The sequence below is a fragment of the Aplidium turbinatum genome, chromosome 2, assembly GCF_918807975.1.
Source record: "Aplidium turbinatum chromosome 2, kaAplTurb1.1, whole genome shotgun sequence".
NCBI classification, from domain to species: domain Eukaryota; kingdom Metazoa; phylum Chordata; class Ascidiacea; order Aplousobranchia; family Polyclinidae; genus Aplidium; species Aplidium turbinatum.
In genome coordinates this window covers 24,060,455-24,075,555 of record NC_137473.1, presented here as the reverse complement: position 1 = coordinate 24,075,555, position 15,101 = coordinate 24,060,455, and the positions used below count along the sequence as shown (strand labels likewise).

The following is a 15,101-nucleotide window of genomic DNA, read 5'->3' as shown; positions in this document are numbered from 1 at the left end:
TGTGAAATGTGAAAATGTGGCTACGTGAGTGAGAATGTGAAAATATAGGCTACGAAGCTCGGCTGTTACTTTGCTTTGTCACAAAGTAGTATTGCTTATAAATCCGTGTTAATGCTATTCTTTCGCCCAAGGATTAGCCAAGTTCAACAATAAATTTTTTTGGTTCAACATTAAACAATTTTGGGTGATGAGCGAGGTTTAGGTATAGAGACATTTGACAAATGTCGATGCCGATGTTGTTCAGACGTCTTATGCACCAGCTTGCTTCATATGGTCAACCTTGGTCAGAGAGCGGGCATCACAATGGGCATCACAACGGGCATCATCATGGTGTATATATAAAACTATATAAAACGTCTGGCCAACCTCAACCAGAATTTGGGCGCCAACGTTAGCCAGACAGATGCCAACGTTGGCTAGATGCAGACGCCAACGTTGGCAAGATGCAGAAGCCAACGTTGGCAAGATGCAGACGCCAACGTTGGCAAGATACAGACGCCAACGTTGGTAAGATGCAGACACCAACGTTGGCCAGATACAGAAGCCAACGTTGGCAAGATACAGACGCCAACGTTGGTAAGATGCAGAAGCCAACGTTGGCAAGATGCAGACGCCAACGTTGGCAAGATACAGACGCCAACGTTGGCAAGATACAGAAGCCAACGTTGGCAAGATGCAGACGCCAACGTTGGCAAGATGCAGAAGCCAACGTTAGTCAGATACAGATGCCAACGTTGGCAAGATGCAGACGCCAACGTTGGCAAGATACAGAAGCCAACGTTGGTCAGATGCAGACGCCAACGTTGGTCAGATGCAGACGTCAACGTTGGTAAGATGCAGAAGCCAACGTTGGCAAGAAGCAGACGCCAACGTTGGCCAGATACAGATGCCAACGTTAACAAGCCAACAAAAAATATAAATTTTGATTCCAGCTGCACATTTTGTTACTTTTTCTTTCCATCATATTTAATTTTTGGCTAAAACTGCTGTTATCAAAACAAAAATTTATGTTTTTTTTAACCTTGATGCAGACAAAAAAAATTAAATTGATTTTTCTGATTTCGTATGATATTGTTTACTTTGTTTCAAATGTTTTGTCACACTGCGCAGTGCGCATCCTATTGGATCATTAATTGAACCATACTGTGAGAAAGTTTGATGAAAAGTTTAGTAACGAAGTTTTGTTTTTGAAATATAAATAAGTCTTAAAATTAAATTTATCCTTACATTTAGTAAAGTCTGCAGGTCACAAAACAGCAAACCTTTCTTAACTGATTTTGAACTTATTGACTTTCGCTGACAACTAATATAAATGATGAAAACCAAACAGTAGGCTACTTTGATGCGACTGAAAGACGATAATTAGGCTATGTCATAAATACGTTTGTAAATGCTTTGATTGGTCACAATGTTTTGAAAACACAAACTTTATTTATAGGGTATTCTTGGAATGCTTATTACTACTACATTTCTTGTCCTGCATTCGAGTTTTTAAACCGAAAAGTTTTAAGTGCATGAAATGCGCAGTTTAAGTGACCAGTAACCCCCTACCTCTCTACATCCCTGATAGTTCATAATCCAAAAAAATTTCAAACCAACCTTCAAAAAAAAATTTTCAAACAAGATTAAAAAAAGTTCATTAACATCAAAATGATTGGGGGGTGCCCCTTAGAAGTTAGACGTTACGCTACTGGTGTAACAATTTGATTAACAATATAATCGAGCGTCTAACGTAGTATTGAAAACTATTGGAAGATATGATTACTGTATAGCCGTGCCGTGATTATAAAAGTCCAAGCTTTATAGTCTGACTAGAAACGAATTGATGCAGGCCAAAGCTGATTTCAAATCGTTTTAAGCAAGTCCATCTTAAATAGCTAGAAGAGGTGCCAATTTAAAATATGCATCAACAGTCCAGTTAGCCTAATTGAAATATTTATAAGTTTAAGATTAAATGTGATTTGAAACTTTTCTGCAAGTTCCTAAGTTTCTAAACTGTTTTGAATCAAGTCAAACAAACAAAAAATCTACCTGTAGCCTACTGAAAAATATCAAAGAAAATCAACTTCAATTTTTAGGACATAACACGTACTGCGAAAAGGAAAGTTAGAACATCTCTCTCACAGGCAAAATTGAAGGGAAGCGTGCCCAAGGCAGTGGCGTAACTGCCCATTGGATCTTGTGGATAAATCCAGGGGCGGCACGTTGCTGGAGGGCGGCAAAATGTGATAACGTTTTAAACGAACAAACCATTAGTTTATTCTGAAAGTGACTCAGACTTAAACGACCTAAGTTAACACTGATCAAAGTGAAGCCAAAAAATTACACAAGTTATGTCTCTACAGTAAACTAATTTGCAACTTTTTTGGATTGTGACTAACTATGCGGTGGTAGCCTATTTGTGACGGTATAATGATACTCCTGCTGTTGAAGTCATAATACAATGTCGGTTGTAGGCTAACTTGTAAAAGTTTCAGGTTTGAAATAGATCACTTAGCTTAACTCAGCAAGTATTGTTTTTTTAACTATTGTGCTGCGGATCCAAGAACAAGATTTAATTACGGTAGCAATTTTTTTTAAAGTAATATTTGCATACGAAAAAATTAAAAGAAAGTGGAGCTTTTCTAGAAAGAAAAAGAAAGCTAAAAAAGAGGAACTAAAAAAGAATGAAGGAGTCATTTTGAAGTTCGTAAAAATTTCCTCTGCTAAAGAAACAGAAGAGGTTAGCAGCCACAGTAAATCGCTACCTCAAGTTGAGACGGAAGAAGAAGTAGGCCTATACTATACCTCAAGCAAAACAATTACGAAGTGATCAATGAAAGAAGTCAACCTATGAATGAAACATTTTCAGATAAAAATAAAACAGTTGATATCTATTCTTCTCATAACGATGTCGTTACTTGGCCAGAAATATTAACTGATAACATGAGAGTTGAGATGATCAAACTAGGGCCCGAAAGCGCCCGTTTCAAAATAAAGAAGGGCCATTCAAGCCGGCAATTAGAGTAGTTAAAGAATGAGACAAAGAGAAGGAATCCTGTAAAGTTTCAGAGCAAAAAGTGGTTTTATTAGACGCTAAAGAATGGTGATGAAGTTCTCAGATTAAGGTTGTTATATTCGGATTGCCACTCCGGATTATATTGTCTTTGTTGCAGATTATTTCAATTGAGAAATGATAATTCTCCATTTGTTTTCAAACCTTTTGTAAATTTTTGGCGTCTTAGTCCATGCATTTCTAGTCATGAAAATTCAAAACTTCATAAACAGTGCTTTGATAAATGGAATGAGCTCGCACTGAGGCTTCAGGTTCATCAAACAACTGACAAAGAAATCCAAATTCTTATAAAAAGAAAAAAAAAAAAAAAATAGATGGAGAGAAATCCTGCAGAGCGTAATCGCAGTCATAGAGTTTCTCAGTAAACAAAATCTTTATTTTTGTGGTCATTGGGAAGATTCTAATTCAAGGAACCAGGAAATTTTAAAACTCCTTGCAAACTTCAGTAGGCCTACAGCCGGCTAGAGTGTAGCCTACAGTCATTTACGAACACATTTGTAGTGTCAAACTTTCCAAAAAGAGCATGACAACGTACCTTTCACCAGCTATCCAAAATGAATTAATTGAGCTTTTTGGTAAAAGGTAAAAGATCTGATGTTGGAGGGGATAGACAGCAAAGTATTTCTCAATTTTACTTGACAGTACTCCTGACGACTCTCATATCCATGAAATGGCTATTATTGTTAGATACCTCAAAATCGACAGCAATAACGAGGTACATATAAAGGAATCCTTTCTGAATATTTTTCCACTGCACGGAAAAAATGCAGACAAAATTACTAAGTCTATTCTCAATGAGCTTCAGCAAAATGGCTTAGACATGATGCCTAAAGGCCAAGCTTACGACCATGCTTCCACCATGGCAGGAGTCCGCACTGAAGTAAAATGCAGAATAAAAAATATTAGTCCTGACTCCTGAGGCCTTGTTTATCCTATGTGGAAACCACTCATTTAACCTTGCAGGTGTTCACACAGTGGGATCATCGGAAGCAAACATCGTTTATGTGAATCAACACCTTATTTATTTATGAGTCTTATGCTTTACCTCACTGTTGTCGTTTTTATCACAAGCTGTGAAAGAAGTTTTCTCAAAACTTAAGTTGATAAAATCTTACTTGAGATCGACTATGGGAGAAAGCAGGCTGTCTGCGCTAGCAATAGCCTACTGTCCATTGAAAGCGCTTTAGTCGAAACATTATCTTTTGACGATATAATTTCTGAATTTGCTTCAACGAAAGCTGGACGTATTCAATTTTGAACTGTCAATAAAACCAAACAAACACTGCTTTAATTTTTCTGTTGTGTAGAATTTTAATCAGTTTTTACGACGGTGTTAAGAGGGGGGAGGGGCAACATTTCGTGCAAAAATCCAAGGGCGGCATATTGCGTTGCTACGCCACTGGCCCAAGGCCGACAAAGATTAACATTAACTTACTTAAACCATCATCATCATCAGCCGGTCATGCCACTGCTGGCAGATGGCTTCCACATATGTTTCCACACCATTCTGTCTTTTTCTGTTCTCATCCAGATTAAACCTTACTTAAACCAACAAGCCGACAAAACTAACACCAACATACACAAAGCAAACAACAGAGAATCTTGCAAACTTTTCATGCAAGAGGCAGTGAATGCTTGGAATCAAGTGCGAAATAAAAGAAGAAGAGTGTCACAATCAATATGCGAAGCCTCACAACAGGCTACATTTTGTCTTGACCAAGCGTACTATTTTAATTGTAAAATTCTTGTACGATATTTTATTATCGGTTACTGTCCTGTAGTGACCTCTGATTGCGAAATCTTTATTATGTGACGTATTTCCAGAACATTCTACCGTACGTGAAAATCTGGAAGCTTCTTTAACTTTCCTCTTACAGTGTATCAGGTGTAAAGTTTTATGACGTCACAAAGATGTTTACCAGTAATAAAACTTGACAGAACAATGAGTTCTTATGATGTAACATTATCGTACCTTCTACTAGACGTACTTACTAGACCATCAAACCTGCTATAAATACTGGCGTAACTTGCGTAGTTATTGTAGATTGTAGTGGTAGATGATGCAGGTATTGTAGTGAGACGATTGTTGAGAATTGAAGTTATTGAATACGTGTAGATGAGAGCAGGGACGTTGACAGGATTTCTCGGGCCCAGTACCAATTTATTTTCGGGCCCCCTTCATCGACAATGTTATGAATATAAAGCTTGTGTACAAACTTTTATTGATGTCGTTTAAGCATGGTCATTGGTCATTTAACAAATCTTGCACAATCTTAAAATTTCCTGAACCTTAAATCTTACTATCTCTAGCTAGCGGTTGCTTTTTTGAACTTTTATTTGTCATATAGTAGCCTACTAGAGTTTTACTTCCCAATTCCATTGATGTTTCACTGGTCATTCAAGGCTCTCCAGAAGAGAATTTACAGCAAAGTTAGTGCAGATAGTCAGAAAGTTTTCAATTAGATTTGGGAAAGGTGTTTGGGCCTAGGTCAAACATTTGCTGATTGTTGCAATCTGAAAAGCGGTTTTGGTCTAATTTTTAGTCCAGAAATGGGCATAGCAATCTTCTTACCAGTGCCATTTCAGTTTTTGAGTTTAAACCTGTTTATTTTGAAATTCGTGTTTCGGGTAATATTCGTGGTTAGGGAAATCACTATAGCCTACTAGACTACATTCTTATTTCACTGTTTGGTGGCTGAAGTGGCTATTTTACCACCAGAAAGCTGAAGTGGGCCCGGTACCCAAAAGGAGACCCGGTACTTTACCATCTGACGGCTGAAATGGCTGTTTTAACGTCTGATGGCAATTCCTTTAGATCTGATTATATTAAGATCTTGATAATGTTTGAAATCGCGGGGAATCTTTTAAGTCCGGGCCCCTTAAATATTCCGGGCCCGTGTCCAAAAGTACAACCTAGACCCCCTTATCAACGCCCCTAGATGAGAGTTGGTGCTAATTAAATTGAGATCGAAATTAGAATCATATGAGAAGCTGTGAGTGAATCACGTTAAAGGTAATTAAGAGTTACCGTACAAGCGTTGGAAATCTATTGTCGTTCATTGTTACTTTGATTATTTGCTGGAAGTGTTGAGTCGTTCGCTAAAGTCCTTCAAGAATTCCCATTGATCATTTTACTAGTACAGAGGTTCTTAAACTGGGGTCCGTGGACCCCCAACGAGTACGCAGACTAGTTTTAGGGGGTCCATGAAGGCCCAATGAAAATCTTAGTGTATAATTTCAAAAATGGATCAAATTTTTCAAAAGAAAAGAGATTAAGTTCACACAATGCTGATGATTTCTAGTTTGGCGTTTCCAGATAATTTTTATCGCATTGTACTGTTTTTTGTTACATACATTATTACTTTCCACATTGTTGTTTTTGCGCTATTTGAACATTGCAAAATTTTATCAGTCGCAGCTAAGCTAGACGTCAGCTCTCCCGTGATTTGTCATAACCTAATATCCGCCATTTTCAAGTTTTCGAGATAAACGACTCTTTGTGTTTATAGCTGTAAAATTAACAAGGTAAAACACTCGAAGTTGACTTTTGGAAGGCTGGAGCGGACAACCAAACAAAATTTTCAAGAATGAAATTTGAGCCAAGTTTTTGTTTGTTTATTAAAATATGGCTTATATTTGGTTTTGCCAGATAACTAGTTATAAAAAATGTATAAGGTTTGTATGATAAAACCTAATATATACTCTCGATTTTGACTTTAACCGCCTTATTGGCTTATTTAATGTTATGTTTTTGTATGATAAAGCCTCATATAAGCTAAATGTTGACTTTGACCACACTATGTTGGCTTTGTAAGCCTCAATCAAACCTAAAGTACCGGTAAGCCTCTGGATTTCTCCCAGAACTTGGGGACGGTAGATACCTGTCCCTACCAGAACTGTGTATCATTTCATCACTGTAATCTCTAGATGACTTTGCTGATATCACAAAAGCCTGCTAGGTTAAAGGCTATCGCTGACTCAAAATTAGTTGCTGGTAGCCTACTTAATAACCATGCTTTCATTTAAGGCAGAGGTGACGAACCTGCGGGCCGCATGCGGCCCGACAAAGAGTTTTGTGAGGCCCGCAAAACGATTTGACAATCGCTCATGCATTAAAGACAAAAGACATCTCAAAGCTGTTTTATGCATTCACTGGTACACCTTTCCTTTGCTATTTTCTTGCCCTAAACACTAACTTTCAAGGTTTAAAGTTAGAAAATAGGAAAGCTATAAGGCAAAGTTGTTTAAACACTATTCACCAACTTCACCTTGTATTTTTGGTCGATTCCAATCTATGACGTCATAGAATTTTGACAAGCGCTAAGTTGTGTGGCCCAATAACTCATGTGCAGTGGCGTACGCAGGGGGGGGCCATTGGGCCATGCCCCCCCCCCCTTTAAAAATGGTTTAGTAGTTAACGACGTAGATTAAGGCATTTAATATGTTTTGCATTACATTCGAACATCTCAGCCAGGAATTAACAACAAGAAAACATAGAGACTTGGCTTTGTTTCCGAAAAATGCCGAAGAAAACATGATCTTATCCTTTTGCTATGCCACCTGACAGCACCGTTTTACAGGAATATTCATACCCACATTTTTGTTGAAAATGCTCTCAGAATGCACCAAATTCAAAGTAATTTTTCAAAATTTTATGGGGAAGGCCCCCCAGACCCCCCGCCGCTGGGTGTCGTCTTAAGCGAAAACGCCGTCGGGCTTCGCCCGCCGGTCGTCAAAACCCCTCCTTTCAAAATTCCTGGCTACGCTTCTCTCAATGGCCCCCCCTTTGAGAAAATCCTGCGTACGCCACTGCTCATGTGTAATTGACAAAGTGGCCCGCGACCGCAAAAAGGTTCGTCAACCCTGATTTAAGGCTACCGTACTACATTGGCTCATTGGCTGCACAGCATCTGGGACAGTTGATTAAAAATGACTAAACACACTGAGTAGCGTACTCCCGGCCTCTGCTTTAAAATCTTAATAATTGTATGCAAATGCAAGCTAAGTTATTTAGCGTATCGTAAAGTCAACTAAGCCATCAGTACACCAGTAGGCTACGAAAAATCAAACTGATCGGCGAGACGTAAATGATACGGCATTTAATGAAAAGAAAAGCTAGTGTGTTCGGATGGACATTTTTAGACTAGCCTACATAATTAAGCTTACTTAGTGCTTGACAACATTTTCGCCCAATCTACTTTATCAAACGCTTTTGAATCCGCTTCATGCAACTCAAGAGATGTAAGATGTTGCGAAATAGCCTGCTGCAATTGCTTCTGAAATTATGGCTGTCACGTGACGATATCCTGTTACGTGACTGGAGTAGATGGATATGTTAGGTTTCAGAAAATTATTCTTGCACAGATTAGAATATGTTAGGTTTTACCCACCAATTATCTCGAAAACCATACTACATTAGGGCACAAATTTTTGTCAGAAGATGCATGAAGTCTTTAAACGTAGAAAAATGCAAAAAAGTCATTTTCGACAAAATGGCGCATATTAGGTTTACCAAAATCACGGGAGGCTAGGTTAAGATTGTGAAATGTTTATGCATATTGCATATCCTCTTTTGGTAAAGAGAGTCATGGCGGCTATAATCCCTTTTGCCACTACATATTTACAGAGATGTACGTATACGCCATCCTTGCGGCGTAGACTTTTTGTTTACGCTAACGCTTGCGGCCACATTTTTTTGGATAGTTTGCGCTTGAGGCTACGCCGTAAAGTTTTTGCGGTTTTTTAGCGCATAGCGTCAACGCATACTTTTTAATGTATTTTTTTCGCTACAACACGCCAATACCTTTCATTGCTGCAGTTGAAAGAATGTTTTCAATCGGCAAAGACATTTTGGAACCAAAACACAGCAAAATGTCAGATGAACACTTTCAGATGCTTCTGTATCTTCGTGGAAATTCAAAATAAAACTTGTTTGTTTCGAGTGGTTTATACCGTGTGAATGTTTGGCACCTAGCAAACAAAATTAGTTTACGCTAGTGCATGCGCTGACGCTGACGCCGCCAACTTTTTTTTACAAGTTACGTTGACGCATACGGCGTATGGTTTTTCGAACGTTTGCGTTTACGCTGACGGCGTCAATACTTTTTGTATGCGCGTACATCACTGCATATTTATGTGAGTCAGGATTTTCATCCTTGGTAGCCTAACTATCAAAACAAAGCGTCGAAACCGGTTGGATGCAAAGGATGACATGCGTATTGCCCTATCAAAGACGACGCCACATTTTCATGTTCTTGTTGAAGACAAACAGCAGTAGCCTATCCTTCACATTAAGCAAATTAAATTGAAGATATTGAAAAACTATCTGCATTCGCTATTTCTTAAGTTTAATAGAACATAAATTTTGTTACCTTAAATCAAATATAGTTACTAGTTTACTATCTAAACCCTTGACAGCCTGTTTCACCCTAAAAGGAGGATGATCAGAAGATTCTCATTCAAATAGAAATAAATTTTGTTACCAATTCATTTTAATTTTATTGCGTTATGTGTAATTTGTGCTGATCAAAAAAGTTTCTCGGACTAGGCCATAAAGGGGGTCCACGCAAACCAAATTTTTTTTAAGGGGTCCGCGTTAAAAAAGTTTACGAGCCCCTGCACTAGTAAAACTATTCGTCCATTTAATTGACTGCTTTTCGGTAATATCCCATTAAACTACGTCATTAATCCTTTCCAAGTCTCTTTTCTGGTAAGAGATAGACAAAATCTTGACTCGGATCCTGACAAAGAGATACCGCAACGATACCGTAAGTCACAACTATCCGTACTTCAGCCACGATGGAGTTATGATTAATTTGTCTACACACTAGGCCAGCTTAAGCTGTACCAGTACAACATCACGCTAAAAGACCCCATCGTTTTCGATTTAAAGGAGACTAGCCTACCTGCGTCCTTCACGCTGTGTTATAAACCTACCTGGTATCTTGCTTCAAAGCTATAGTAGAATAGCCTACTGACTACCGGACAAGCAGCTGAAACATATAGCGGACTGAAGCTTACTTTGCTGGTAATCGGTAAAAAAAACAATCACAAAAATGGAAAATCTCTCCCCGAAAAATATCTGAAATGAACATGGATTTGGATTTAAGTCCTGGCGGATTTGAAGTCAAAGACCGGATTAGGAATTAAGCTATTTTAACAACCGGATTGGATTTGGACTTTTACTAATTTGGATATTACTTGAATGTCTTTTTTGAAATGTTCTTTTTGAAATGTCTTGATGATAACAGTTCATTTCTTTCCTGATCACCCTACAAGGCTTGTTTAAATTTAATTGCTATAGACTATTTTCAAACGAGCTTCTGTCAAGTGTCAACATTCTACAGGGTAGCCATCTATAGCATAAGTTTTTTACTTTTAGACTTATTGTTGGATTTAACAAGATTTGGAATTTACAATGCTTATAAGCTGGATTTGAATCTTGAAACTTGGAAGTAAACTTGAAGTTTAAGTTTTAAAATTTGTGCATCTCTGAAAAAACATCACCCTGGAAAATATCTCCTCAGAAAATATTGTACAGAATAGTGATGATGACAAGCCTAAAACTTGTTAGGCTGTTGAACACGTTTCCGGGGGAGGGATATTTTTTCCACAGCAAACTACGCACACTCAATTAGTCATTGCATCCTGGGTGGAGGTGGAGTTTTGGCGAAACTAAAGAATCTGCCACTAGTCGGACCAGCCGCTTGAGTGAATTGTACGGTAAACTCGCGAACGGTTGCCATTTGCCGCTTTTGACGTCAGCCGCTTCCACTGGGAACCGGCCTTCAGAATAAAGAGGGATAAACATCGAACAAACTAAAAGCAAGTGTAGCAAACTCTACTTGCTATATTCCAGTAAGATAAAAAAGCAACAGTAATAGGAATTCCATGCCGATTATTGTTGAAATAAACACTTAAAATCACTTTCTGTATCTGAGATCTGATGACTTACTCTTAACCTCTTCAATTGCTAGGCGTCAATCTTGGAAACGAACTTGCTTAACGACTTTTCTGCAACTACTTTAATTAACATCCTAAGATAAAACTTTGAACTTATTCTTTCAATTTTAAAACTATACAAATTGAGACTGAGTTTATTCTTACTATTATTTCAATTTTCAACTTACTTGGAATTTCCTGGGAACAGGAACTTCTTTAAAGTTCCTTGAAGAACAGTTTGCAAAAAGAAGATCTTCCTCCATCCAACATGCGCAGTTTGAGATGCAGTCGTAACTTCCAAAGCAAATTACAATGGTACTTGCAAAGAATACCTGTCACCAACAAGAAAATTACAGCTCAGGTCAAACTCATTTTTAACTAAGCCTTATCAAAGTCAAATTCATATCATCTTTATTTCGCCATAAATGTGTTCCAGTACAGCAAACAGATACTGGAATGCTTTAGAAGCAAGACCGTGTCAACCACTCCCCGTACCCCCCAACCGGGGGGCCCATGGTTGATTAGAGGCCTACACATTTTAGTTTGTCCAATGTTTTTGACGGTTTAAAAAATATTGCAGAAGCTCGATATAATCAATAGCTAATTAAATCATGCAAGGCCGTACTTACTGCTTTCCAACCCCCGACTATGGGCCTACTAACTAGGGGCCCATTCATATTTAGTTTGTGCAGCATTTTTTGGTTTTCAATTTAACACTTTTTTCCATTTTTGTAAAAAAAAAATCGCTCGCTTTGTTCGCTCAACCACATTTTGTTCATCTCGGCGATACTGGGCAAGCATAGTTGAGGATTAAGGGAGTGAAAAGTTTTTTGTGTCTAAAAAACTAGTAAAATGATGCATTATTTCAAAGTAAACACTGCTCACTCAAATAGCCTAGTTAAGTAATAATAACTAAATTGATACATTATAATGAGAATCGAGATGCATTATAAAGTGAAGATGTTATCTGTGAAGGTGGGACAACTCGGATAAACTTTTCAAAGTTCTATCCTGCTGAAAGTTTACAAAACACAAGGCTACACAAGCTTTAAAGAAATAAATTATTGAAATCCTTCTGTGGATGTGAATGAAAAAAAAAATTAAAATGGTAGACCATGGCCACCTGGAGATGCGGCCTGATTTGTCACATTTTGTAGATTTTGATTACAGCCACTGCAAGTGCTTGACTGACATTTTTTGAGATGTTTTTACTTTTTGCGGTTTCCTAATGACATAAAACTTTTTTGTTGCCTTGGGGAAGCAATAGCAAATGAGAAAAAGTAAGTTGAAAAACGCAAATTCCGACTGTTATTGAAAAATTAACAGTCTAACTAAAATCTTCGAAATCAAATGTTCTTTGTTTTTCAACATCTTAGGATGTTAAAACCTATTGTGTCATCTGAGGAATAGAATAAAGAAAGCGTAAAAATCTAATTTTTAGAAAAATTTATTTAAACGTTTGCCTAAAGTTAGAAAAACCTGGAAATTTCTGCAAAATGTGACAAATCAGGCCGTAAATTGAGGTTGCCATGGGTAGACTAACTTAAATTTTAAACAAAACTTCTACCTCAGTCCCCAATTCAATTTTAATTTGATGATTTAGGTTACATACAAAATGTGCACTTTGATAAAAAAAAAACATTGCTCCTAAAAATGCCTAAATAGTGACCAAAAACAAGATTATATTTATCAAAATTTTTGTAGGGCAAGCCCCCAACACCCCCTTTCCGTTTCATTTATTTAGACATTAAGTTTTTCATTGCATTGTTTATTTATGTTAGAAACATTACTTTGTTAAATCTCTGGTCGTTTCCTATTTTTTTTCTAGATCTCCTTCGGCATTGTCAGCATAGCCTAATAGGCTAACTATTTTTTCTATAAAATCCTAAAAGTTGTTTACTCTTTGCTAAACTGATGAATGTAAATTTTTGCTCCACACTGAAAGAGTTTGTCGCTCTAAACGCCTTTAAGTCCTATTTTTAAAAGCAATCACTAAACATAGCAGCCCACTAGTGGATTTTGGGAGGGGGCGAGATGGCATTCACACGGCCCTGGTTGGAGGTAACGGTCCGATACACAATTATTAAACCTCTGGTAATGAGAAGATAAGGTCTCATCATACTACGCCTTCAGCAATAACAAGAATAGGGTGACCAGCAGTAGGGTAGCGTCTAAGTGGCACGTACCCTTTCAATCACTGTGAAATTGTAGTATTTTTTTTTATTATTTAATTTTTTTTCGAATCAAGTGTGTGGGAGGTATAGGGGGTCAGGTGTCCGGGTAACTTAAACTGCGTAATTCATAAACTTGAAACAATGTTGTTTCGAAAATTGAAATGCAAGTTAAAGAAGCGGGTTAGCAGTGACATGCAAAGGTTACGTCATTAAATGAAGTTCTATTTGAATAAGTTTCAGGTAGATGACCCCCTAACAACTTTTAAACCTAGATAAATACTCTTTCATTAGTCCACTGTTTTATTATTGACTACAGCAAAGTTGGAAATGAAAACCTTGAAGTCAGTATAGTTGGAAAATTAGCTGTTGATGATCAATCAAGGAAAAACAGCAACTCATCAAAGAGAAGTATAGGCCTACATGTGACCGGTCTACCAAGAATACCATGCTAAAGGAAATTCTAGATAATAATGGAAATATTCACAATCTTGATACTAAAATCAAAGCATTATCTTGTAAAATTGAAGCAATTATGCCTTCATTATAAAAGGAGCAAAAAAGCTGGAAGACTAAGAGCAAAACACTAGAACTAGAAGAGACTGTTTGATTCTTCATGGCTGTACCAACTTGCTTGAAAAATCAACTGGTTTCACTACTTTTGTTACCAATTTGCTTAACACGAATCTTAACTTACAAATTTGTAACAATGATACAAGTACATGTTATCCTCTTGCAAAAAAAAACAATAATTCTAACCAACCGATTATTATTAAATTCGTCAGACTGTTTGTTTGGTATCTAACCACCAACAGGAAAACCAAGCTGAAAGGAACAAACATTGCAATCAATGAGTCATTGAACACTAGAAGACTTTCACTTATTAACAAATCGAAAAGCATATTTGGAATAAGAAATGTATGCACTATCAACGGAAGAATCTTGATATTCACCAAAAAATAAAAAGTATCTCGTTAAAAGCATCAACAACATTAAAAAGCTAAGTGAAATATTTAAATAGTTTTGCTTGTAAATTATTATTTATATAGCTTGTAAGCTACCACATTACTTCTTTTCAGTTGTACTTTAAGTAGTGTGCTTTTATTGAAAATTAGTAATTCTTGATTGGAAGCAAAGTTTCCCAATACTACAACTAATCATGTTTTTTTGAAATATTTTGATTGGCTTGGGTGTCACAAGCATTTGAAAAAAAAAAACACTTGTAGCCTACGGGTAAAAAATTAGGAATTTGATTAGGCTACACAATTGTAACACAATTGCATGTTGTAACACAATTGTAACACAATTGTAACACAATTGCATAACACAATTGCATCAAGAAATGTTGTTTTTTATTATCGAATTATATAGCATGGTTAAAATAAACTAAAACAGCAACTTTCAGTCCTCTATTACATTTACAAAAGAAGTTATGGGGCTCTGAAAATGGCAAATATTGCTATACACTAGTGATGCAAGCCGCGCCACGCCGCGCAGCGTACGCGCCGCTTTTGACTTTTTCGCCGCGTGCCGCGCCGCGTGGAAGGTTGAAATGACAAAGCCGCACCGCTTGCCGCGTAAACTTTCAAGATATTAAACTGTCGTAAACGTAAATTTTCAACTTTTCAAGAAAATCAGTTATAAAACTTCCAATTTAAATTGGAAACACGGATCAGTTTTGTTTTTTTTTATGAAACTCCAAGCTGGAAAGCTATGCAAATTGCAAATGGCTTGTTGTTGGGGTAGCCAGTAGCCACTTTAACAAGTCGAAATTCTGCCACTGCGAATGACTACAATGCAACCGCCAACCAATCAGAACATGTTATAAGAGGCTACCGTCCAATTGTGACCCTTCTAGCACTCATCCAAAGAGTTAATGCTTGTTTTGAACTTTATTTGGTAATTACAGAAGAAAAAGAGCAATAGCAGTGGTG

General features: G+C 37.2%; 1 protein-coding gene across 1 annotated transcript in view; it reads right to left on the bottom strand.

Moving 5' to 3' along the window:
- The window catches only part of LOC145764486 (podocan-like), a 65,411-nt gene that overhangs the window by 43,975 nt on the left and 6,335 nt on the right, over nucleotides 1-15,101 (bottom strand). Inside the window, exon 2 of the mRNA XM_082576100.1 lies at nucleotides 11,185-11,328. Within this exon, the coding sequence (XP_082432226.1) occupies nucleotides 11,185-11,328 (144 nt within the window). The remainder of the gene's footprint in view (nucleotides 1-11,184; nucleotides 11,329-15,101) is intronic.